This window comes from Phlebotomus argentipes, unplaced genomic scaffold (genome assembly GCF_947086385.1).
Source record: "Phlebotomus argentipes unplaced genomic scaffold, Phlebotomus argentipes genome assembly scaffold_18, whole genome shotgun sequence".
In the NCBI taxonomy this organism is placed as follows: domain Eukaryota; kingdom Metazoa; phylum Arthropoda; class Insecta; order Diptera; family Psychodidae; genus Phlebotomus; species Phlebotomus argentipes.
The window spans coordinates 13108887-13133676 of NW_026776177.1; the positions used below are offsets into that span (position 1 = coordinate 13108887).

Below are 24790 nucleotides of genomic sequence, written 5' to 3' on the forward strand. Positions count from 1 at the left end.
ATGACGATATTTTGTCTCGGCCGCCTTCGTGAGCTCAGATGGCGCCACAATGCACAATGGCGAACCGCCGACCCGATAACGGAGAGCTCGTCAGTGTTTGTGGTGCATCCGAAGAATACGGACGTATGCCGTGTGCTGTCTCGTGAGTGGTGGTGAAGAAAAGTGGCTGCTGCTGATTTGGAGTGTCTTTTCACGGTGAAAATCGTCACGGAGCGTGACCCGTGTACACCGATTGTGTACCCCGTGAGTGCCTCTGTCGGTTAGTGTGATCATCAGGGTGGCGGATCACCTCGTGTGGGCGTCAGACACTTGTGAAGTGGCGTGAGAGGAACGAATGGGAAAATTGACTCTTGTCGGCCATTGCCATTATGTACATAGCATTGTTTTCCCGAAGCTAGCTATCGTCGTCCCGCTCTTGCGCATGTGATTTTCAGATGCACTTTGAAATCTACCCCAGCGCCGCGTTGTGACAAAAAATCGCCCTTGGCGAGAGCAGGAAGTGAGATACCGCATTGGTGGCCGAGAGAGAAAGACGGCATATGCGTGTCCCAATTAAATCGAGGGAAGCATTGGGTTACGTTGTCTCGCTCACACAGCGAAAAGTGTGAACAATATTTTCGGTGCAGCTGGAAATGGTCGGAAGAGAAAAACGACGAGAATTTGTGGATGAAAAAGCGTCAATGAACTTCCTCATCAACGCACTTTCCCAATTCGTCGCATTGCATGGGAAAAGTGTCAATTATTCAGATATTTTGGGTGGGATGATTTGGAATGATCCCTCAGAATGAAGAATTGCTGAGGTCCTTAAGGATTATTTGTATTCCCCTAATCGCTTTATTTTATATCGTAATATCTTGTATAACAAACTTTACAAATTTTGATGATTCTTCACAGACCGTAAAATCCGGAAGCCATCCACAAAATTGCACATTCATGAAGACAAGCAAACACCCGAAAAAATATGCTGAATATTGAGGAACACTCAAGTAACTTACTCACATAAGCGTTTTTCCACCAAAATGCAACACACATTCCCATTAATTTTGTCCACTTAAGAAATGCTACATAATCTCCCCTCTGAAATCTGTGTGAAAATGGGTCAGAAGAATTATTATAATTCGAAGCAGATTCACAAAGGTTTCCCACGAAAGACAGTTTTGTGTTGGCTGAAAGGGATGCATATATTTGCCAACATCAATGTAACTCGTTATCAGACGATTTTCATTGATTTTCCACATCATGAAATGATGCTTTAATCCGTAATTTCAGTGATGAGTGTGCTAATGTGAAAATTCTAGCACTGGAGACTGTTGTAAAGTCTAATATCAGGTCAAAAGACATGTGTTTTACGTCGTAAAGTCACAAAGTTGTGAGAGCATCTTTAGAGCGATGATTTAATTTGAAAGGGTGCTTGCGTGTAAATTCCTGAGAATTGAATTAAACCTTTTTCTCTCTTCTTTACCTAATTTTCATAGGCACGTATAGAATGAATAATCTGGAAAGAACGGATATTGGATTATTCATTTAGAAAAATCTGCCGTGATTTATCGTGAAAAATTGAAATGCCACGCAAAATGATTCGAATGAGATTAAAACCATCACGCATCAGTTTCTAATTACTCTTCATTTTGTGCGCTTCTGCTTTGGCTTTCTTGCCTCGTTCTAGATAGATTAGCATCTCATTATTTTGGTGGGCCTTGCGCTGGGTTGGGTCTCAATGGACTTCCTGGGAATTGAATGACAGACTGACAAATTGACGAGCCCTCTTTCCATGGTTCCTCTCGCGTTGGCGCTTCCCTGACCACGAGAAATGGGTGGACTGATTGTTGGTCGTACTTGCAGGAAGTCAGAAGAGCAGCAGAGACAATAATAATAGAAGTGTGTGTGTTTTGTGTGAAGAGGAGTGCAACAGAAGTGATTGGAAAGCATGGATCTGAATCTGGAGCATCCCGTTGGAACAGCCATGGGCAGTTTATTTCAGCAAATAATTGCTGATTTGAAGGTAAGACATTTCCCTGGCGTATTAAATACACTCTGCCAGACTCTCTTTCTGCTAATTAGTTGAGTTTGGCGGAATGAATGAAAAAAAGAGTAAATTGTATATGCGATGTGCATGAAACAGTTACGTTATAGACTATGCAAGTTACTCTAATTTATCTCTTAATCACGCAATAATATCTCTTTGGCGCTCTTTTCCCTTACTGCTCAACTAGCGAAAGAAGATTGGGTATTTGGGTTAGATATTCTCAATGTTAAAATCGCACAGAATAATATGAGGAAAAAATGCCGGGTTTGAGAATTTCTCTAGAAAAAAAAATCATTCAATAGTGGTCAGTAAAGTGTGAAGAGTTTGCATGGAAACTCTCTTTCTTTGATATATGTATAATAATGCTCAGGAAATAAATTCTATTTCACTGGCTTTTAAATGGTATTAGAAAATAACAAATATCATGCTATTCGAGTTGGAGAAATGCATGTGAGAAGATTTAATAAAGAGGCGATTAAATTGAGAAAACATTACATGGTCTTCGCGGCGATGCTCGAATCAGATTTACATTTTCAGAAAGAAAGATGAAATTGTAAATTAATTGAGGTATTCATAAAAGAGAGACGCCCGAAGATCGGAAAGGAGCTTGATCCTAACTTAGAGGTGGTATTTTATGTTTAGATTTAGGATATAACACACTAGAATTCATTAAGTTCAGTTTGGGTTCAAATTCTTAAATACCAGATCTTCCAGTTTGTAAAAACGTGTTGGGCTCAGTGAATCAAGGGTCAATTAAGCAATAAAAGGCGGAGCATTCGAGTGGGCGTGGATTCTGACATCCTTCCAAACACTCAAAAACACAACCTGCGTCTTGTATAAACTCGAACAGTGTTTAGGGGGGAATAAAACTCCTAATTGCAGGTGAAATTGAAATTTCGCTGCACTGAAATTGCTTTTCTGCCACCCTCAAATTTTCACCGTGCAACGATGCAATCACACTATCAATTTACAATTTCACATCATGATCAATTTGAGCTCGAGATTGCATTGAATCTGTGTGTCTGGGCTTTAGGGCTTGGCAAATGTGGATGTGGATGGAAGTGCGGAGGAGGAATAATAGTATAACACAGAAAATACTCACGAATTTCTCTTTCTCTTTCTCTCTCTCTTTGTCACTTTGCAGAACTCAACACCACTCTGGGAGGATTTGGTGATGAAAGCCAGCAAACTGCACATGTGCTTGAGATCAGCCATTCAGGCAATCGCCACGTATTTGGATGCATTTCAGAAGATTGCCGATGCAGCCACCAATTCGAAAGGTAAACATACAGAAGGAGTATTTTTGGGTCTTTTGGCGTTTGTGTGTGCGCCTCTTCAGGAACTTAAGCTATGGGACTGAAGAAGTTGATTTAAAATGCCACGGCGTGATGAAATTGGGCAGTGAAGGAGGAGAGAAGAGAAGTTAATCACGTCCACCTCCATTGAAATGCTCTTTCTCTCTCAACGCCCTCACAATTTTCCAATGGTTTTTCGACTGGGGCATTTGCCACAGATGCTCACGTTCCGGTTTCAGGAAATGTTTCGTCCACAAGACACATTTGTTTCTTACTTTGTTTCATGTATATATATATTGGGAAGAAAAACACACACTTCCTCTAACCTTCCATGGTATTTGGCGGGAATTTGCTTAGATATTTGAGCATACTTTCCAAAAAATTCCGGTCGATTGTTGCAAAAGAAGAAATCGTTACGTGTGTTCTTGAAGATTTTTCCCCATAACTGAAGTCATAAAATTGTGCGCCTGGCGAGAAAGGAAAAACCAGTCAGTCGAGGCGTGGATGCATAAATATTCTTGCTTTTTTTCGGTCATAACAATCTGAAAGAGTGTGATTTTTTTGACATGCTCACTGATATTCTGGTTAAAAGCGAGAGTCTTTTGGGAGGCATAAATGAATCTTCAAGTGGCGTTTGAGTACGTTACAAAACTATATGATTCTCAATGACTTGCCTAAAACAGATTTATTTTCCATGCAAATAATGTTGTGGAGGAAATAATCAAATAGATAAAGTGGGTTTATGTGAATTTTCCATGCAATTCGTGGCGATATTTTTCGCTTGACGAGAGATAAAGTTACATGCAAAGTTGTGGATAGTTCAAGTGTGCTTTTTTTCCTACCCATGTCAAAGCCCATTCACTTGATATCATATTCCGCGTTTCCACCTTCATTGTTCATTGTTAAAAAAAAAACGATAGTATAAAACAAGAAGCGAAGCCAGAGGAAGAATTCACTCATTAGCATATCGTTAGAAGCAAATTGAGAGATAGATGGCAAAAATGAATCGTCAATATGACTGAGTGCGTAAACAATTCACACACGAGGTTATTTTTGCACTCCCATTCACATGGTTTCGCGTCTTGACGATGTTTGCCAGTTGTAAACACAGCGACATTTTGCAGAGCGTGTGAGAATTTTTTCCTAACACTCTCTAATCATCGGCAACAGGCGGTTCTTCAGAGTGCCATTCAAGTTGTGTTTAAATTGTGATTTTTGGTCACCTTATTTCTTCATTTTGATGAAGAGGAAGTGATTTTTTACTCCACTATTTTGTGGACAGTTTCTTTCGAATTCAAGGCAAAAATATTCTCAGGAAATTACGCAATCTCTTCTCTTTTGATATTCATACTGAATGATGTGAAGACTGCCGTCTCATCTGTTATGTTGGATTGTGAAAGACTGCATGGTGCCAATTTGGAGATCGTAAAATAATTTACATCTGTCCGCAAATCTGTGATAATTCAGCGAAGATTTAAATATATGATGAATTCTCTCAAAATTGTTTCCCTCGTGCTTTTTAGAGACAATCAGGACACAATTATATCATCTTTTATCCTTTCAGTCCATGGCTGTAGAATATGGCTATATTCTAGAGCAATCTACCTCTAAATAAGTCCCTTTTAGCCTTCTCTCTATTTCTGCATTCTCTTGCAAAGGTGGGGCGGAAGTCCTTCAGACTGGCAAAGTGTTTACAATTAAGGAGGTGACGATGATGGCGAAGGGGGGCTGGAGAAAATGGGTGTGCGATTAAATCAACAACGAGGGGGCATCCACACGTGTTTGATTGCTTATGATGAGGTATTTTCTCGGAAGAAGTGGCATCTTCTCTACGGTGAAATGATTCTGCCTTCCAGACAATGTGGGTGAAGTGAGCGAAAGAGAAGAAGTGCGATGAGAAATCATAGAGCGTGGTTGTTTGTAATTTGTCGGGATTTCACTGTAATGTGTGTGTATAGTTTTTTTCTCTCTCTCTCTCTCTCTCTATCTCTTTACACTCTTCGGGGCCTTTTTACCAATTCAAGAGATCACTGACCCAGAATCTCAAAATAGTTAGGCATTAGTTGGGCGCTTTTTCTCACTGATTATGTCTTTTTTGCCGTTTCTCTTCCAGGTGGATCAAAGGAGATCGGCACGGCGCTTACGCGTGTCTGCCTCCGACATAAGGCAGTCGAAACGAAAATGAAGTCCTTCACGGCAGCTATCATGGATTGCCTGATAGCGCCGTTGCAGGACAAGATTGAGGAGTGGAAGCGCCAAGTGGCGGTCATTGACAAAGATCACACCAAAGAGTACAAGCGGTGTCGGGCGGAGTTGAAGAAGCGCTCAACGGACACGCTGAGGCTGCAAAAGAAGGCGCGCAAGGGTCAATCAGACACAATGCAGAGTCTGGTCAATTCCTCACTGCACGACATGACACAGCGTCGCGCTGAGTTGGAGGAGATCGAGAAGAAGAGTCTCCGTGTGGCGATGGTGGAGGAGCGCGAACGCTACTGTACTTTCGTGAATCTTCTGCAGCCGGTGGTGAAGGAGGAGTACGAAGTGATGTACGAATTAAGCCACCTTCAAGAGGCGATGGATGCCATTGTGAACGTAACGAAAGAACCAAGCGTTCTACCGCCGTCCTCAGAAGAGATCATCCTGGCCACAAAGTCCTCCGTCAGTCTCTACCCAGAATCTCCGGGAGCAACGAGTGGGGGCAACAGCTCACAGGGCGGATGCTCAGCTAGTCTGGGCTCCCGGAAGAGTTCGGTGTGCTCGATAAATTCGCTGAATAGTAGTGGATCGGCGGGATCACAACACCAAAGATCTCTATCGCAAGTAAGAACCCAATTAATCAATTTTCTTTGGCACAATTGTGAGATTTCTCAGGCGCTTCTTTGTCCTCTACCCAGTCTCCCGTTGATTTCCACTGCAATTTTCAATTTATCTGGCATATGGCACCAGAGCTGAATAGCTAAACGGGTATAGATGAGAGATAATAAAATGAATTATCAAAAATAATTTTATTTGACTTAATTTTTTATTGTGATTCAACATTTCCAAACTATCCTATTAAAATCTGTAAAAAATTATCTGGGTATTTTCTATGGAAATGGTTATCTTGACAATTCCTGGGAAACAAATAAATGTGTAAGAAATGTTTAATTCTGAAATACTGCTTCTATCGTCATCCACATGATGTTCAACTCTGGTGTCAATTTGTTCCTATTTTTTATCAATTTTATTTTTGTAATTATTTTCTATTTTGGTTCTTTTCTCTCTTTTTTTGTACCTTCTCTTCAGTTAATATCGCCTGCGATCCGCTTGAAGCTCGCTGAGTCAAATGATAGTGGATTTTGTTCCTCACAGGTAAATGATAATAATGTTAATTTATGTCACAGATGTTCTTTTTTCTGTACACACACTCAATATCGCGAGAGGCGCGCGATAGAGAGGCACTGAGACAGCTGAAATATGCTGCATGTGAGGGACAGGCGCGCGAGGTGAATGTCTCTTCTGGCGTTGCCATTGTGGAGCGCAGTTGCGACCAAGATTCTTTGCATAAATAATTAGAATTTTGAATGAAAGTGGATCAAGTCATGAGATTGCTCATGAATGACCACCATTGAGAGAGGCTTCCATTTCCTCATCTGTGGCCTGAGTGCACAGAGTTGAAATCTTGTTTGCGACTCTGAGATTTTGCTCGTGGGAACACCCGAAACACCTCTTCATTTTGAGCGCAAGAAATACAGCGAGAAGGAAATGTTATCAAATCTCTCAGGAGGACTCGATGAAAAATTCATAAGACAGCGTGAACTAATGCGAGAAAGGTGCAGATAAAAGGGCACTTCATTTGGTCTTTTTATCATGTTGAAAAGCTAAGAAACGACAGGGCGAGAGAGAGAGAGAGAAAAAAAAATGTGGGATTTACAGTGGAAATATTCACGGTAATTTAAATCCTCCTCCAGCTTTTTCCGCTTCCAAAAGATATGAAGCTGCGTTTGCCTTTTGGTGATCGAGAATTGATCATTTTGCTGTGGCATTAATGAATTGAGAAATGTTTATTGGGAGAAAATTAATAGCAAGGCTGAATTATTTAATATATGGATATGCGGAGAGCATGTTGCAATAGTTTATTTCAAAATTTCCAGCCGATGAATTGGATTGAAAAAGCACAGAGTGGGTGGCTTCGAACGCGTGGCGAGGAATGAAGATTGTTTTCTCACCTTTTTGTTTCCACTTCGGAACAGTGACTCTGTCCAGGTGTCTTAACGCTGAAGATTGTGATGTGAGACAACGCGATTGTGCCACTTTGTGCATTTAAGAGATTATTCAAGGGTTTTTTCTTCTTTTTGCAATTTAATTCACCAATTTGTTGATAATTTATGGAATTCAATGTGAGATGTGTGAAAAAGGAAGGAAAAAAGCCTTTCACTGCGCTATTCACACACAGCAATTGTGTGATGTGGAGATTTATAACTTGTGTTACACATTTTCAGGCAATGTAACAAGAGAGTGAGATTTTTCCTTTGTCTAATATTTCCGTCTTGTTTTTTCCTCTTTTGCAAAACCGTGAAGACATCAACTGCTAGTCAATCTCACATAATGTCAACTTGGCCACCAAATTCCCAAGATCCAGCTGTTTCTGCTGTGGATCGTCCACATACGATCTCATCTAGTGAGTTTTCTGGTGCTCTTCCTCACTAAGCAGTCGCCTAATTGCCTGAAATGACATGCTATTTTGTCTCTTGCAGCCTATGAGCGTGGTCATCAGCGTCCGGCGCTCACAGTTTACACATTTCAGAGTCCTGAAGTAAAGGCTGAGCCGCCAAAAACCAACTCCATCCGACCACCATTGCCAATTCGATGCTCATCGCTGGAGAGAAGCTCAACAGTGAAGGTGAAGCCACCGTCATCATTGCCGGCACATGTGACAAAGGACTATCCTCAGATGCAGCCGACGTACGTTAATATGACTGAATTAGCAAGCATGGCGGCGTCGAAACTCGTGCAGAAGCCCGTGGCTCAGCCACTAATCTCTCCGGACGTAAATGAGTCGTCCAGCTCAACGGCCACACCGCAGAATTGCTCGCCCATCTCGACGGATGTCACGGTAACGCCCACGAAGGCGGATGAGGAGGACAAGATTCTGGGCTCGAGCGTGCTGGCCAAGACATCAATGTTCGAGAAGCTGGAACAGATACAGTGCAGTGTGCTCAAGAGAGTGGACAGCAAGTTGGTGAAGAAGCCAGACAGGGAAGCGGGTAAGATTACAGTTTCAAATTTGTGCTCATGTGCAAATGTTGCTATCCAAGGGGTTATATAGAGTTTCTTCCAATTGATGAACCCCTCTGCGGTGTGCTTTCGTGAAGGAAAATGTAACTTTTTGGCAGATATTTTTAGCTACAGTGAATTGATGTATTTTTATTTTTAGTTTATTTATATTTTTTTGATTTTGTGTGCTTATTTTTCTTTTATTTGTGTCCCAACACACAAACACATTGTGTGTATTCCTGACTTTGGACGATATCAGACAAACTCCATCGTGATTCCATTGAGAAGCTAAATAGTCTGATTGACGAACTGGATCTGCTGCAGAGAGGCTGTGAGATACCGATTATGGCTATTGATCACGAGGTGGAGAGGCAGGAAGAAGTGGCGTGCCAACAGGAATACATTCAGAACAACTGTGAAGTGGTGACACTGCGATACAAGGAGCCAAAGGTGGATTCCCCAAATGGCGTGGATGGCGTTGAGACGCGAAACCGTGTCACGTCTTTCAAGCAACCTCCACCATCGCCAACAATACCAACAACACCAACATCACCATCGATTGATCAATGCGATGGGGTGTTTCGCATCTCAAATCGACCCGCAATATCACCCCGTCCAGCCTCTCTCTCCGGTTTGTCTTGTTTTTTTTTTTGGTTTCTTTCCTTTGATACACATTCGCCCTCTTATCAACACTTATTAATTTCTCTGCTTGTTTGCCTTATGCTGTGTTTCGTGTGTCTCTGTGTGTATTTATTCAAATATTGCCTCAAGAGAGTTTAGAACTCCTCTGGCTTTAACCTCTCATTCTCCTATTTATTTTTCCTCTTCCCCACACTGATCTTGTTTGATGACATATAGTATGGAGGAAAAAAAGAAAAACAGATGAGAGAGGCAAATAATTAATCTCTGGTGTGTCTTCCTTTGTAGCATCGCGATCTAGGAGATCTTCGGTAAACAGTGCAAAACCACCGCCTCCAGTGCGACGCAGCTCTAGCGTCACACCGAGTCAGCAACTCAACAAATTGGCCACGCAAAATCTCTCACAGCAGAATCTGATGAACGTGTCATCGGAAAGTCTTCCACCGCCACCAGCTTATTTGCTGGACTCAGAAAATATATCGCAATCAGGTGAGATTTTCCTTCAATTCATGTTGTCTAAATCAAATCTCTATTCGAAATTGAAAATTTTGGTTACATTATCGTAACTCTTAAGCAAAATCGGTATTTTTTATTTAAATTAATATATGAGGCTTAACCTAATATTGTTGAATTCTTAAAATAAATACATATTTGTTCTATAATCCTATAAAATTATTAAACTTCGCGCAACTAAACTGCCAACAGTGCGATAAAGATGGTTTTTTGCGAAGATGCAAGAGGCAGATTTTACATTATTAGTAAATATTGGATATACATTTTATCGCTGTGGGGAAAATTTCGTGGTTTATTTATACAAAAGAAGAGCGGATCTGATAAGCTCTCTGTGCGTGTCTCATCGATTTTCAGAGTTTGGGAGAGAAATTTTCATTCCAGACACACTACCTGAATATTTGCTTTTATACTTCTTCGTTTATTTACTCTTCTTCGTCTTTGCATTGATTCCACGATTTTGCGTTGCAGCCGGAAGTGTGGCTGAAGCCATCAAGGCGTTGACTGATTTGAAACACTTCCCAGCCAGTCCAGAGATTTTGCGGAGGAGCCAGCAGAGCGTCAATTCGACAGGGAAACAAGTGAGTACTTGTGTTGTTGATTGTATGAGACGAGATGCTATCTCTGATGGTGTTTTGCAGAAAGTTTCACCATCATCTCAGCTATATGCCCAGCCAAAGGTGACCAAAGTGTCCAGTTTTCGCCACCAGAGTCACAGTAAGAATTGAGAAGAGGAATGAAAAAGTGGAGCGGAAGATTTATATTTTGTGTTACCTTTGTAGGTCCAACACCATCAGGAGGTGACTTTCACTCCTCTTCGTCCAGTGACAATGACTCCAACAAGCTGTATGGGCGTCACAGCCAGAGTCCAGGACAGCAACAGCAGATCTACTATCGTCTCAGTGATCACCAGAAGGCCGCAATGTACGGTGGCCAGGAAGGTAGGACGCCTATCTATTCGTCCGTTGGCTATGAGAATCAGATGATGAATCAGAAAATCTACATCTCCACGAATCCCTTCTTGGCACCGTCCACTTCACACTCGCATTACGAGGGGAATTACTCTGTAGCGCCAACAAGTACTCATCTCCATGACCCTCCATTCTCTCAGTTTGCCGCTTTCTGTGTGGACGACGGCTCCGGTGGCAGTGGCGAGTTTTCATCTCTCTTTCTGTTTACACTAGCTTTTCCTCAGATTGCAGCGTGTCTTTTGTGTGTGTGTGTGGTGTGTGGTGTGATGCTTTTTTCATCCATTTGCTTGCCGTACTTTTCAATTGCCATGCAACGTGTATTTAATCTGATTACAAAGAGGATTTTCACTTGTTAACTCAGATTAATTTCACTTGATATTCTCAGCAGAGCTTGCTAAATTGGTTTAAAGTGATTTGTAAGTGGAGAAAAGTGAATCGGAAGCTCTTTCGGCTAGTTAGAAGTCGAGAATTTTCTTTTATTGCATTCTTTTTTATACGAAATAGTGATGCGCAATTGAGTTGCATAAAAGTGCAAAGTGTTGCCTATTATTATATTTTGCACACGAAATCACGTGCAAAAGAGCAAATGATACACTTTCTCCATGAATTTTTTGAGGAAATCCATTCCGCGTAACTTGAGAGTGTGGAAGGCTTAATGAATTAGTTAGTAGGGCGTGCAAGATTGAGTGCCTTTTGCTTTGCCTTTGACTCGCCACCGGAGGCCTGATGAATGAATATGAAAGAGTTGTTACTGATTGTCTTCTTTTTTTGGTGGGGGCTCTTCTTGCAGGCTATCTTCAGCATCATCACAGTGTCAACTCGAAAAGACTGTCGGGCAAGGCTTTTGCCGTGCGGAACCTGATTAACAGCCAAACATTGCCAGATCCGCGCATTTGCCACGCCACGCTCATGGATCAGATCAAAAGGGGCGCCAATTTGAAGCCCAATAAGACTTGCAACGATCGCAGTGCCCCAAAGATCCACTAAGCGCGGGGTGTGCTTTTTCTCTCAAGCAACTTAAAAACAACTATATTGTAACTAAGGAAGCTGTAATCTTAACATTTAAGTGTTTATTGTAACTTTTGAGGTAGAGGAGAAAAAACATCAAACATACATATTTCTATTGGACTGATTTTTCCCAATGTTCAACAGCATATTTTACAATGTAGTTAGAAAGAGGGTGGAAAATGAAGGGAAAAACAATATTAACTGTAAGTTTAGGAAGTCTTTTTGTTCTTTGTGGGAAATCGCTTTTCTTTTCTAATATGTATTACGCTCTTATATTGGTAGGATTTATTGAATAACAATTAAATTATTTCCGCGAAGAGACTAAGGCGAGGGAAGGATTTCATCTCAATTATAAATGGTAGTGAATTTGTAAGGAATAAAATTGGATTAACGCAGAGTGATGGCAGGAAAATGAAGTAATTTATCTCTATATTTTATACTTGTACTTCTTCGTGTAGTAATTCGTAAGAATGGAGTATTTATCCCTATATATATACAATTATAAATTATTTACAGAGGCATTTATAAATAAAATTTGAGAAATTTAGCAATGGCTTGCATTTTCGATTGGCTGGCAGGTGGCTCTGGTGGCGCGGCGAAAGTCTCAATCGATGCAATCTTCATGCGGTCGGCCATGTTTTGTGGTGTTTGCTGAGGTATTGTGTTGCTTGTTTTTTCGTGTATTGAAAATGCCAGGAAAAGGGGGTGAAAAGTGACTGAACGACACCCCAAATCCCTGTTCTGTGAACCCCGGACCCGTGCGCCTAGTTGTGACGGCTGAGTGTGCATGCCAGTGGTGGGAAAAGGCCTTTTCTGCCAACAGCAAAGCAGACGTCAAAGGGGGCGCAGCCTGAGACCCCGCACAGCTTTTCCTGGACTCGTGCTAGCTCGCGGGGGGCGCTGAGTGGGACGCCACCATGGGCAATTGCTTCAGCAGCCCGAAGCGGAAGCTGTCGAAGGACATCGGGGATGTTGTGATTATTGGGGACCCGCCAATTCAGGCTAATCCCGCCCCTGTACCCGTTCCGGGTGATCCGATCAGGGCAGTGCCGCCGCCACTACCGGACACCGAGCCCAGCACATCCAATGCGAAGATCTTCGTGGCCCTGTATGACTACGATGCGCGCACTGACGAGGACCTGAGCTTCCGGAAGGGCGAGCACCTCGAGATACTCAATGACACGCAGGTGAGTGAAACAGCGAGTAAAAGTGAACTCTCTCCCACGCCACAGACTGACCCATATGAGGTGTCTACGGGCGAGTTGCCTCTTCACAGTCCAATTGGCATCTTATAGGATTTATCATAGAAATGTCGAGAGACACCTCTATTAGGCCAGTATGTGCGTCTCTAAACGCTTCCAAATTGCCCATTCCGACCACACTTGACAGTCGTGAGATGCATTGATATTCATGAGAGAGTCTCATCCACAATTCAAGTTCAATTCACCTGATATCAATTGCACAACCTCCCCATTGGAGGGCAATTCTGCTCGACTCAACAGCCGGCTGACTTCCTGTCCACAGAAGTGCGCTAATACACGAATTGTTCAATTCCAGGGCGACTGGTGGCTGGCACGCAGCAAAAAGACAAGACAGGAAGGATATATTCCATCGAATTATGTTGCAAAACTCAAATCAATTGAAGCTGAACCGTAAGTGTGAAAACGTCCAATTTCTTGGGTTGTTCACGTACTCTCTTGGGCGAATTTCTAAAAAAATACAACACACACTCGCCACCGTGCAATGAAATGTGAGAGGCACACTAAATACGTCGAGTTGAAGGCGAAATTATCGCTGCTTGTAGATTAATGATGAGAGATTCACGTGCATTTCAATGAGTTTGTGTGTGATGTGTGCTTTTTAGAAATTCAACCATCATTTTGCACTTTTGCATTGCCTCTGATGGGGAAATTAGCGTATGAAGATAAAAATCAGTTCACATTTATTGTCCTTCCACACGAGTAGGAATGCATGACCTTTGTCCGCTTCCTTCAAGGGGTAAAATATGTGCAGAGAAGGTTTTTCGTGCCAGCAAATCCAACCCTATCGCAAGAGATGTTTATTTCTTAGAAAGAAAAAAAAACACTTTAATCACCCCGCATAAAGATAGCAAACAAGGCAGGTAAAAAGACGATAATTACAATAGCAAAATAAATGACAACATCCTAGGAATTTTCCACTGTTGTCAGGAAATTAATTAGAGCTCTTCTTCTCTGCATTAATCGCGTGAATCACACTCACAGCATCATTTTCTAGGCACATGTTCAAATAGACAATCTATTGTTGCCATCATTACAATAAAAACTCATCAATATCGAGGTGTAATCTTCGTGTGTGTTTTTTTATATCCGTCAGAGAGGGTTAGTCGTGATAATTTCTTTCCACATTCCAAACTGTGCCTTCTTCTAAACTCTCTTTGGTGAGACTCGGCGCTCAACAACTCATTCTAATCATTTATGTATTAATTCTTTTGACGAAAAAATGCGACCTCGCCTATTTCATCTTACAAAGAGCCACAGAGTGCACACACTCTCTCTCTCTGTCTGTCTGGTGCGTTCCCTACAAATTGCACTTGGCTCTGGCATGATATTTGAGGTTCACATAGTGAAAAATATGTGAAACTAGCCTGGCGTCACTGCCAAGACGCGTCCACAAGAAGGTGGCTGAGGAATTCAAGTAGTAAATTCCATCTACTGACAAATTAATTATTAATTCTTATTATTTACCCGAAGGTTATCTTTCTTGTTGTATAGCATTAACTTCACTCGCGCACAGAACTATATTTGCCATTTTTTGCCCCATCAGCACAGCTCATGTGAATTTATAAAAAAGAATTATACGATGCCCTCCTCCCCACTTATTGGCAGTGTTTTCGGCCGACAGAGTTTCTTTTATTCGCATGCAATTTGTTCTGCATTGAATATCCATTATTTGTTGAATTGATTGGAAAATGAAGCGTATAAAAGAATGCAATTGAAGGATATTTTTATTTTAGTGGAATAGTCAGAAATGTTCGATTAATTAAACTTTTGAAGTCACTGAAAGCTTCGTATGCATCCACAAAGGGTACATAAGATTGGTTATGTTTTGGTTTTTTAACTATAGTATGCAATAATTGAACAAAGATTTTCGTCTTTAGCTTAGTTTTGTGGGCTTTATAATGATCTGAGCTTGACGGCGGTTTTCTTCTTACTTACTAAACTCAGCGTTTGTAAATTTCACAGTTCTTCTGTTAAGTTTATTTCCATCTTTCTAGTTAGTTCTAAAGCCATAAAGCTCCAGCGTTTCGGTTCTTTGGCGTGTTGAATTTCTTCCTAGAAAAGGTCATTTGCCGAAATCATACTGTTCTTGAGATGATTAATTGAGTAATTCTTGATCTTATCGAGACAATGACTCATATTGTCTTGATTGACGTCATGCTCATATTGCATTCCCGTTGAAATTTATTAGTATTTGCCGCGGTAATTGAAAAGTTCAGCATGGCCGCAACGAGAGGGTTGATGAGAGGTCCAATGTCATGGTATATTTCACATGATAAAATATGCTCAGTCGAAAAATGCACTGTCTCTTGTCTGCGCGACGGGGACAATTTATTTGAATGCACATGTGAAAGAGAGTTTGGAGTAGAGAAGATGGGCGAAAAGGTGTTGTTGGGTGAGAAGAAGAGAAAACGGGGAAGAGAGGATGATTGAATTCAAAGTGTGTTATTCACCTTGTCCATCCTTGCGATCGTGGATTGGGTGCAAGAAACTCGTGTGGCAATGGGAATTCGACTCGAAAAAATGCTGAACAACAAGACTGATAAGTGTGGCCGGAAAATATTTCGATCAAGACGTTGGGAAGGAAGTGATTTTGTTCCCCTTTTTTTCTCATTTTGAGTATTCATGGCCGTGCGGACTCCTCGATGGATTGGAGTTTCCTCAATCCGGTCTTTGTTTGTGAAAATGGTTTGGAAGATGAAAATACGTTCTCATCTCTTCTGACAATGCAATAAATAATGCTTTGAGGAAAAACATATGCAAGATGTAATGTTGATTTGCATATTTTTCTCACATCAGCTGCTCGGCCATGTCTCATTGAGAGTTTAAAGAAAGAGCTCAACAGCCTAGGCAACATTGCTTCAATGCGTTAATGCAATTGTGGAAAAGCCAAGAGTGACTTCGTGGCTGTTTGTGATAAAGAAGTCACTGGCAAGTGGAGTGACAGAGAGAGGCCGTGAAAGAAGAGCGTGGACAAAGAGGGAAATACTTACAATATGAGTGTATAAAAATGCATTTCATTCTCAAGTATGTTGGGTGTTTCTCGAATACAGAGACACGGTCGGGAGTGATGGAAAAGTCGCTGGGGTTCGCACCATTTTGCCTGGTTGGGAATTGCATTGACAGTTGTTGTTTTGGGTGATGCTGATTAGTATTCCGGTGGTGTTACACCTCACTTGCTTACGCGCCCCCGTCGAAGGTTCACCCTGAATTGTGCCAAATCTCGAGGGTTAAGTGTCTAATTTCACCTCAGCCTCATGAACAGTGCGTTAATGTTTCCGGACACTAAATGGAAATATGATCATCGGTGCAGTGTCTTCAACTGCGAGCTGGACGCTTTCAAGGATGTTGCAAATGTCCTTATCCTCAACATCAGTAGCATTTTGACTGATAAAGTGGCGAACTCGCGCTTTCTGTGCCTGGAATGAGTCTCTGTTGAAATATATATCCATGTGTCTGATGGCAATAAAAGCTTAGCATTTGGCTTGAGTGTGTATGTGTTTGGGGGGTCTCAAGTTGCCAATATGGTTAGTGAGTGTGGTTGTCTTTAAACAGGTTTTTTCTTCCAACTCCCCAACTGAAGTTATCGTTTGAATGGTGGTAAGAAATTCAGTTGTCTCTTTGAATTTGTCGTGCGATGGTCGATTTCGTGCGCTCGAGAGTTGGACTCTGTGAAGAAAGAGAAAAAGTGGTAGCAAAAGAAGATAAAAGACTGCAGAGACAGTGGAGTGAAGGAATTCTCTGTCGTGACTTTTCAAACGCACGATTCAGTGTGTTCTGTGGTTATTTGATTGAAAGTATTTATTCTAATTTAAGTGGAAAATTTGTCGAGTTGGTAAAGTCGATGTTTGACAGTGAAAAGAAAGCTGCTAGTGGTGCATCTTTGGAATTTTGAAGAAGTGTATTGCAATAGGGGGATGCTTTTTGAATGATTAAAGAACAATTAGGTGGATGAAAGTTGACCCAATTACATGAACCCGGAACTCTTATTGCAAACAGTGTCTCTCTCAGCACTCTCACATCTCTTGTCGTGTAAGAAAATAGGCATTACATAAGTGTTGCACAAATTCAATGAGAAGAAAACGTGGAGATTGAGTGGAAGGTGACAAGAAAGACTTTATTGTAAGAGAAGGATGTCTTCGACGGTTCCCGTTGTGTGGTGTGCCGACTCTAGTGGCGATGGCGGAAATAAACCAGCGGCTTTTGCTCTTCATGGGATTCAACTAGAGGGCAATATAACTGAGAAGCATGTTGCGGTGGTGAAGAATCTCGTGGCTGCAGCAACTGAGGGGCGCTTGATCCTGCCGACGGATTCTGCCCTCGTGCTGCTGGATTATGGACTGAGTGTGGAGAGTCGTGTTGTGGATGACAGGACTAAGAAGGAGGAGGAGAATCTCTGTTGCGCCAAGTGTTGCTCAAGGAAGGGCATTCAATTGAATAGCAAGGAGGTGAAAGAGCGTCGGAAGAGTTCTGAGGAACAGCAGTCGAGTTGTTCTAGTCGCAAGACCAGTTTTGATTCTCTCTGTACGGTGAGTTCGTCAGATTCGGGCTTCATTGAAGCGGATAAAGAGAAGGTGGCCAAGAGGAAGGAGATTGTCCAGCAGTCACACAACAGAAGGAAATCTCTCGAGGAATTCCGGGCAATACTAAGTGAATTGGAACCGGAAGCGAGTTCCTCAAAAGCTATGGTGAAGAGTGCTCCAAATTCTCGAAAGAAGAAAGAAGACGATGAGAAGAAATTAATCTTTACGAAGAAGCTCACAATCTATGACAAATTGATAAGTTATGGAACTATTTATGATATTACACTGAGAAAGAATGAGATTTACAACAAAACATACAAGAAATATGACAAATACATGACGTATGGGACAATCTATGAGATTCTGAGGAGACACTCTTTGGAAAGTTACAACTCCTTTATGCGAAAGAGGAGGAAATCTAAAACAATCGCAGCCCACAAGTCTCTAGCCCCAGTTTCCACTGTCAATACAATTGATGGCAGCTCATGTGGCACAATATACGACATCCTGCAATCTCTGAAGCAAGACTCCCTGCCAGTGAAGCCATCAGGGCGGTTTTCAGTGGAAAAGGTCCCAGAGAAACGGCTAGAAGACACTGAGACATCCACGAAGGCACCACAAAGGCGTTTCTCCAATGTCCAGCGACCGAAAATCCCTGAGATCTGGAATATCTTCTCACAGGAAGAGTCCACTCAGGCTCCCAGTGAAGAATTATACTCGAGAATCCACCGAAACTTGCAGATCTACAAGAGCAACTCACTGGACATTCTTGCGGGTGGTGAGGATGAGGCCGGAAAAGAGAGTGCCATTAAGTTCAGTGTGAATTCGCAGTTAAAAAAGCGATCTTTAGGGAAAAGTAACACAAGACGACTATCGGAATTTACTCGGGGAGAGTTTCTCAATGAGAAGCTGTAAGTGATTGATATTTTTTATTGTTTTTTTTTATTAAGAAACTTGGATAGATTGATAAGTTGAAGTAGAGAAAATATTTTGAAGGTTCCGCTCATTCAAAAGACCAAGTTAAAGTGTGTGTAGCAAGAATTTTGCTCTGAATTTGGATTGGCGCATCATTCTATTAGAACTTAGTCGAGATGAAAGCAATGAAGCATTGAATTCACTTCGCTCTGTGCATTCGCTCACTCTCTTGCGATATCTTCAGTGGAAAACTCCCAAAGAATTCACCTTTCACACATGATGGTTTTCACATAAAAATATAGATTACGTAAAAGTATGCGAACCTTGTACAAAAATTTCTCGGAAGCACTTTTCCATTGTGGAAGAGAGGCTCGCAGGCAAACGCAGCCTCTCACCGTCAGAAATATTTATTGACATGGTGCAAAAAGTAATCCGTTGACCTTGTTTGGACTGACTTTTCGGGGCTTTTGATAGTTGCTATCGTTTAACTGAAATTGGGCTTTATCACTGGGGTTTTTCTTAATGAATTTCACTGAAAAATTAACACTAAAAATGTCGCAAGAATTCTTCTTTGATATCAGTTTCATTCAACTTTGTTATTGTGGAATTCCCAGTGCGCCTGTTTTTGTCTACATCAACGTCAGGGACATTTAATTAGGTCCACGTAATATGAATATTTTGCATAAATGTTGCGCAATCCATTGGACTTCAATGCGGGAAATATCAATTAATGATGTTTAACATTTCTTACACTTCTTGTTTTGGCGTTGCTTTTTTTTATTATTCCAGCGTTGTGAATTCTTCTAAATTCACCGAAATAATTCAATTGGATTTGGTTTTGAGGGTGATTTCTTAATATTGGCGATATAAAGTGATGTTCAATTAGGCAAGAATTTGAGACATTGTACAATTTCCTCCTCGTGTATACAACAGTTAAAGAGAGAATGTTGCAAGTTTTTGGAATTGTTTTTAAGAGAGTGCAATTAAATGTTTTATTCCCTTGCTCTTGGCTTTATTTACAGTTTTCACGGCTCTGCCATTCCGCAAGCCGTGTTAATATTCACATGGTTTGGTGATATCACGCGGGAAAAATGTCCAAAAAGTGAAAATTGACGCTTTTTTGCGTCAAAATGCGGGATTTTTAAAACCTGTGACGAGGCCTGAAATGTTTATTTGAACATGGGATTTGTGTGATGACTACTTTAAATTGACATCCGAAGAGAACTTATTGTTTGCTTAAAAACAACACCTTTCCAATGATCACAATAGCTGTGAACATACTGAAGATAGAGCTAAACATATAAATTTGCAACAGGTTTTCTCAGACTTGTGTTTTGTTGATCTAGAAACAAGAATAGGAGCTTCTGTAAAAGTTGTTCATTGATATATGAAATTGGAGTGTTTACGTGAAGAGATGGCAAGCGACAAATTGCCTGGGGACGTGGAAGAGAGAGAGACAGGCTGAAGAAGAGACGTCTTCTTGTAAAATCATGCAATTTTTCCATGTTATCCATCATATCGCGTCGCAGTCGATTAAAATAGAGACATGGTATCAAAGTGAAAATTGAAAGAAATTCTTGATGGTATTTGCAAAGTGCCACGACGTCGTCATCTTTCTCTCTCTCCTCGGTGATGTTGTGATGTTGCAGAAATTGCCTTTTGCCACAGCGACTATGGAGGAGAGAAATGATGATGGTGAAGAAGTAAATGGGATGCTGTGACTGGCGCCAATGGCTCGTTTTTTTTTCTCAACTCGAACAGCATTTTTCCAGTCGATGTGTAAGATTTTATACGCGCCACACAGCGTCCAATTGATATTCATCTCATTTTTATTTATCTCCGCGACGCGCCACAGCATAAAATGGCATGTGATATCACTATACCAGAGGAGATGAGAAATGATGCAAAAGGAAAAGAAAAAAACAATGAAGTTTATAGATTTTCAAACGGGTGAAACAAACTAAATGCTCGATTAATGTAATTTTTCCTCTTGTTGGCAATTGCAGATGGTATTTTAGAAAAATAAAACGCATAGAAGCTGAGAAGAAACTACTACTTCCCGAAAATGAGCATGGAGCTTTTCTCATACGTGATTCTGAGAGTCGCCAAAATGACTATTCACTGTCTGGTGAGTATATGGGAAGCTGTGCGCCTGTAAAAATGTTAAAAGCACACATTGGAGATATTTAAGATGCACATAATATTTATAGAATTAATAATATGAACAGAATAATTGGATAATTGACTTAATTGAATAGCAATAATAATGAATAACATGCGACTTTGTCATATTATTTTACGAAATAGAATTCTGATGTTTGCGAACAGGTTTTTATGCGGTATTTCCGAAGTTGTAATACAGTTTTCCTGAATGAAATCAAACTAAAAGCTTTTATGAATTATTTGACAAACTAACTTATGACCGGATTGACAGCTTCTTCTTTTATTCTTAGTCTTTTTGACATGAATGTAGTGGAAAAATCGCGAAAAATTCGGATAAGCAAATGAAGATTTATTTAAAAGTAACGATTGAAAATAAAAAGTAATATTTATACTCCTGTTCTATACTGGCCCTCATTAAATTTCCAAATTACTTAAATACAGTTCATTCTGGAATCGTGGTATTAATCTTTTCGCCACTATATTTTCTTTTAATTGTATAGAATAATGTTTGCATATTTAGTGAAACTTTGCGTCTAGATAACAAGTATAGTCTAGTAAAACTACGCTGAAACACCCTGTGTGTTCCGTGTGCGTATAAATTATATGAATGAAAGAGCAGCGAATTGGAGAAAAAGAAGTCGTGCTTGTGTATGCGAGCAGTTGTGAGGTGAAAGAGCGCGTGAATCAGTTAATTATACGACAGTGTGTAGATCTATTTTTAAAACTATTTGATGATTGGAAATTTGCATTTTATAATTGCAGTTCGTGATGGAGACACAGTGAAACACTATCGAATCCGTCAATTGGATGAAGGTGGCTTCTTCATAGCGCGACGCACAACTTTCCGGTAGGTTTTGTACTTCTTTTCTCACTCTGTGATCAAGGAGTTTAAGAGTAACAATAGTCCGAGCGATTCATTGACCGTTTAATGGTTCGACTTCGACACCTTATTTCAACTTCTCCATGCGGCGTGATATTGAAATCAATTGACCTATTTAGCATCGCGGTGTGATTTTCAGGAATTCAATTCACATTCATAGAATGTCACAACAAAAGTATAAATTGCTCGACATGTTCAACAATTACACTTTATAGTTGAATAATATATATTTTGTCATTCATATTTCGCAATATGACTTTCACGCGTGTTTATATTTGCAGAACACTTCAGGAGCTGGTGGAACACTATTCTAAGGATTCAGATGGATTGTGTGTAAATTTATGTAAACCATGTGTACAGGTGAGTTGGATGATGTTTGTTGATAAGCAATATATTTAGAATGAGAATTATAGGCGATGTTTCACCATGTCCTGTATTTCTCTGTAATTCAGCTAAAGTCTGGTTAGAATTGTGGATAATGATAACTGAAGAGAGTAGGTTTTCAGAGTGTGTGTTTTATGCTAAAGAAATTAAGATAATGATGAAAAGAGAGCAGAACTTTTGTGTCGTCTCTAAAGAAGGTTTTGTATCTTTTTTTCGTTCAATTTAGTCAGTCGTTTTGGGTCTTTTTGAGGTAAATAGGAAACTCTCCTGTATGTTTATTTAATCTACATCTTAAATTTTCTTCTCTCAGAGCAATTTTTCTTCAGTGTCTTCTCGTTCTTTACTTTCTCTGTCTTCATATATGGTCTTTTTTTCTTTTCCAAAATTGAAATTGAGGAGAGCAAGAGAGAGAGAGAGAGGGAGAAATTTAATTTATTGATTTTTATCACACAGAATCCAAATTTATCATGATTAAAATTGAGTTACTTGTCATATAGATACACAACATCACCATTACTTTGCTGGTATAGTTTCGTTCTGTTTTTTGCCTATGAATGTTTCTGCCAGAGAAGGAGAAGAAGGTGGGCAGGAAGAGGAAGAATGTTGGAGTTATTTGGTTGGAAACCCTTAAATGCATGAATGATCACAAAATTAATTTGATGGATGTTTAGTAGTGATGTTATTTGGCTAATTTTGTTCATGCATTCTATCTCTGAGGCTTGAGAGCTGCTTCAGAGATTATTAAAAATAGTTGTTTATTCTGTAAACAGAGGTCGCATACACATTTTGACTTACTTTCCAGAAGGTAGACGAAGTTTGATGTCAGAAAATTGTCAAAATGCATGTGCGACGATTGTTTATGGATGCGACAAAGTCGTTCATTTAAGGGTTGCAATGTTGATGTGTATTGAGCGCAGAAGAGATTAAGAAATGATGATTTTATTTTGAGAACAAATTCATTGATTTCTGACGTTCTCTATCTTCCTTCTCTTCCTGGACAGATTGAGAAGCCTGTAACTGAGGGCTTGTCACATCGGACACGCGATCAGTGGGAGATTGATAGAAGCTCTCTCAAGTTTGTCCGGAAATTGGGATCTGGACAATTTGGTGACGTGTGGGAGGGTTTGTGGAATAACACAACACCGGTGGCGATTAAGACGCTCAAATCTGGCACGATGGATCCTAAGGATTTCCTGGCGGAGGCGCAGATCATGAAGAAACTGCGTCACGCGAAGCTGATCCAATTGTATGCTGTCTGCACAATGGAGGAGCCCATCTACATCATCACGGAGCTCATGAAGCACGGCTCGTTGCTTGACTATCTGCAGAACAAGGGGCGCAACCTGAAATTGCCACAGCTGATTGACATGGCGGGTCAGATTGCGGCTGGAATGGCGTATCTGGAGTCCCAGAACTACATCCATCGTGACCTAGCGGCCAGGAATGTCCTCGTTGGGGACAATAATATAGTTAAAATTGCCGACTTTGGATTAGCAAGGTGAGTGGAACAAGAATCTGGAGACGGTGTATTTGCATGGAGCTGATTTTATTACCTCTGTTCTTTCCTTTTCTTGCAGATTAATAAAAGAGAATGAGTATGAGGCAAAGGTTGGAGCTCGTTTTCCAATTAAGTGGACTGCACCTGAAGCTGCCAATTACAGTAAATTTTCCATTAAATCCGATGTGTGGAGTTTTGGAATTCTCCTCACTGAACTGGTGACATGTGGCAGAATTCCATATCCAGGTAAGAGACTTGGAAAAAAAAATCGTCTCTCACTTTCATCTTCAGTCTGTGAATCTCGCGGGAGTGTTAATTTGTTGGGAAACTTTAATTGATTATGCATGAATTTTCTCACTGATTCACCACTCGCATTTTGCATCTGAAGTCTCTCAGGTGCGACGATATGGGGAATTCCTAAAGGTGTTCTACTTGAGCTCCAGATTTATACAGAGACGCACGCACGCGTGGTAACAGGAATTTCCATGGAAGTGAATTGTACAATATTTCTGGAAACTTTCTTATTGACATCTTCTGTTGTGATGGGACAAAACACGTGAAGATTGTGGTTCTGGGAATGAATGCTTGAGAAGGGAATTAAATGTAATGAATTTCGAAAACTTAAAGATTGTCTAAACAGTCGATATTACAACAAAAAAAAGCACACTGAAGGCGGATATGAAAGATCAATAAAGAAGTGCTGCCAGTTGCTTATCGTATTCTGAAAGGTTTCTTAGAATCACACGCTAAAATTTACTTATGATTACACATTCCATTAATATCATTAAAATGCATTGCTAAATGAAGACAATTAATGATGGTGGACATCTGAAAAGTACGAATAAAAAAATTAACAACATTTCCAAGAACCTTCGCTGATCAAACGCTCCGCCCATTTGTCTATAACACCTTTGAAATTGAGAGCGTAATGCTAAACATCCACTTTGATTATTATCTCAACCTCTAAAATTTACTTGATCTTACGGATTTTGCCCTATTTTCTCTCTCCACACCAGGCATGACAAACGCAGAAGTATTAAGCCAAGTGGAGCACGGCTACAGAATGCCAATGCCGCCCAATTGCATTAAGCCGCTGTACGAGATCATGCTGGAGTGCTGGCACAAGGACCCAATGCGGCGCCCCACCTTCGAGACGCTCCAGTGGAAGCTCGAGGACTTCTTCACGATGGACCAAAGCGACTACAAGGAGGCGCAGGCCTACTGATCACGCACTCTCTCTGTATTTATTCACGCTGAGCTAGCGCGAGACAAGGATCTTTACTTCGAAGCGCGCCGCGGCGCGTATTTTCCAATTTTAGCATATTATTTCACAGCAAGATTATACAGTAAAACTATACATAGAGAGATTTACAATTTACTATATATACACATGATTATGTATTGAGAGATGTTCAGATGGAGCATTTTTTGGGAGAAGTAGAGAAGACGATAGGAAGGTAAAA

General features: G+C 40.7%; 3 protein-coding genes across 9 annotated transcripts; all 3 read left to right on the plus strand.

Annotated features, from left to right (window-relative positions):
• Window positions 1-98: 98 nt before the first annotated feature.
• LOC132261296 (protein MTSS 2) lies at window positions 99-12250 on the plus strand. 6 transcript variants are annotated; one of them, XM_059760065.1, is made up of 13 exons: window positions 99-259; window positions 1843-2002; window positions 3171-3306; window positions 5435-6141; window positions 6607-6672; window positions 7882-7993; window positions 8058-8567; window positions 8837-9208; window positions 9505-9705; window positions 10198-10307; window positions 10368-10443; window positions 10509-10667; window positions 11488-12250. In XM_059760065.1, the coding sequence occupies exons 2-13, from the start codon at window positions 1928-1930 to the stop codon at window positions 11682-11684; spliced, it is 2721 nt and encodes a 906-aa protein (XP_059616048.1). In that variant the 5' UTR covers window positions 99-259; window positions 1843-1927; the 3' UTR covers window positions 11685-12250. The 6 variants fall into 6 exon arrangements, with proteins under 6 accessions (XP_059616048.1, XP_059616050.1, XP_059616049.1 ...); XM_059760067.1 differs by having other exon boundaries at window positions 7882-7981; XM_059760066.1 differs by having other exon boundaries at window positions 99-243.
• A 357-nt stretch (window positions 12251-12607) lies between these two features.
• On the plus strand, window positions 12608-24554 carry LOC132261311 (tyrosine-protein kinase Src42A-like). Of its 2 annotated transcripts, XM_059760088.1 has the most exons (9): window positions 12608-12892; window positions 13263-13357; window positions 20409-20530; window positions 21328-21412; window positions 21727-21805; window positions 22056-22079; window positions 22831-23327; window positions 23407-23573; window positions 24344-24554. In XM_059760088.1, the coding sequence occupies exons 1-9, from the start codon at window positions 12623-12625 to the stop codon at window positions 24550-24552; spliced, it is 1548 nt and encodes a 515-aa protein (XP_059616071.1). In that variant the 5' UTR covers window positions 12608-12622; the 3' UTR covers window positions 24553-24554. The 2 variants fall into 2 exon arrangements, with proteins under 2 accessions (XP_059616071.1, XP_059616072.1); XM_059760089.1 differs by lacking the exon at window positions 22056-22079.
• LOC132261317 (uncharacterized) lies at window positions 16558-18514 on the plus strand. The gene has a single exon (XM_059760101.1). The coding sequence runs from the start codon at window positions 17098-17100 to the stop codon at window positions 18400-18402; it is 1305 nt and encodes a 434-aa protein (XP_059616084.1). The 5' UTR covers window positions 16558-17097; the 3' UTR covers window positions 18403-18514.
• Window positions 24555-24790: the final 236 nt, after the last annotated feature.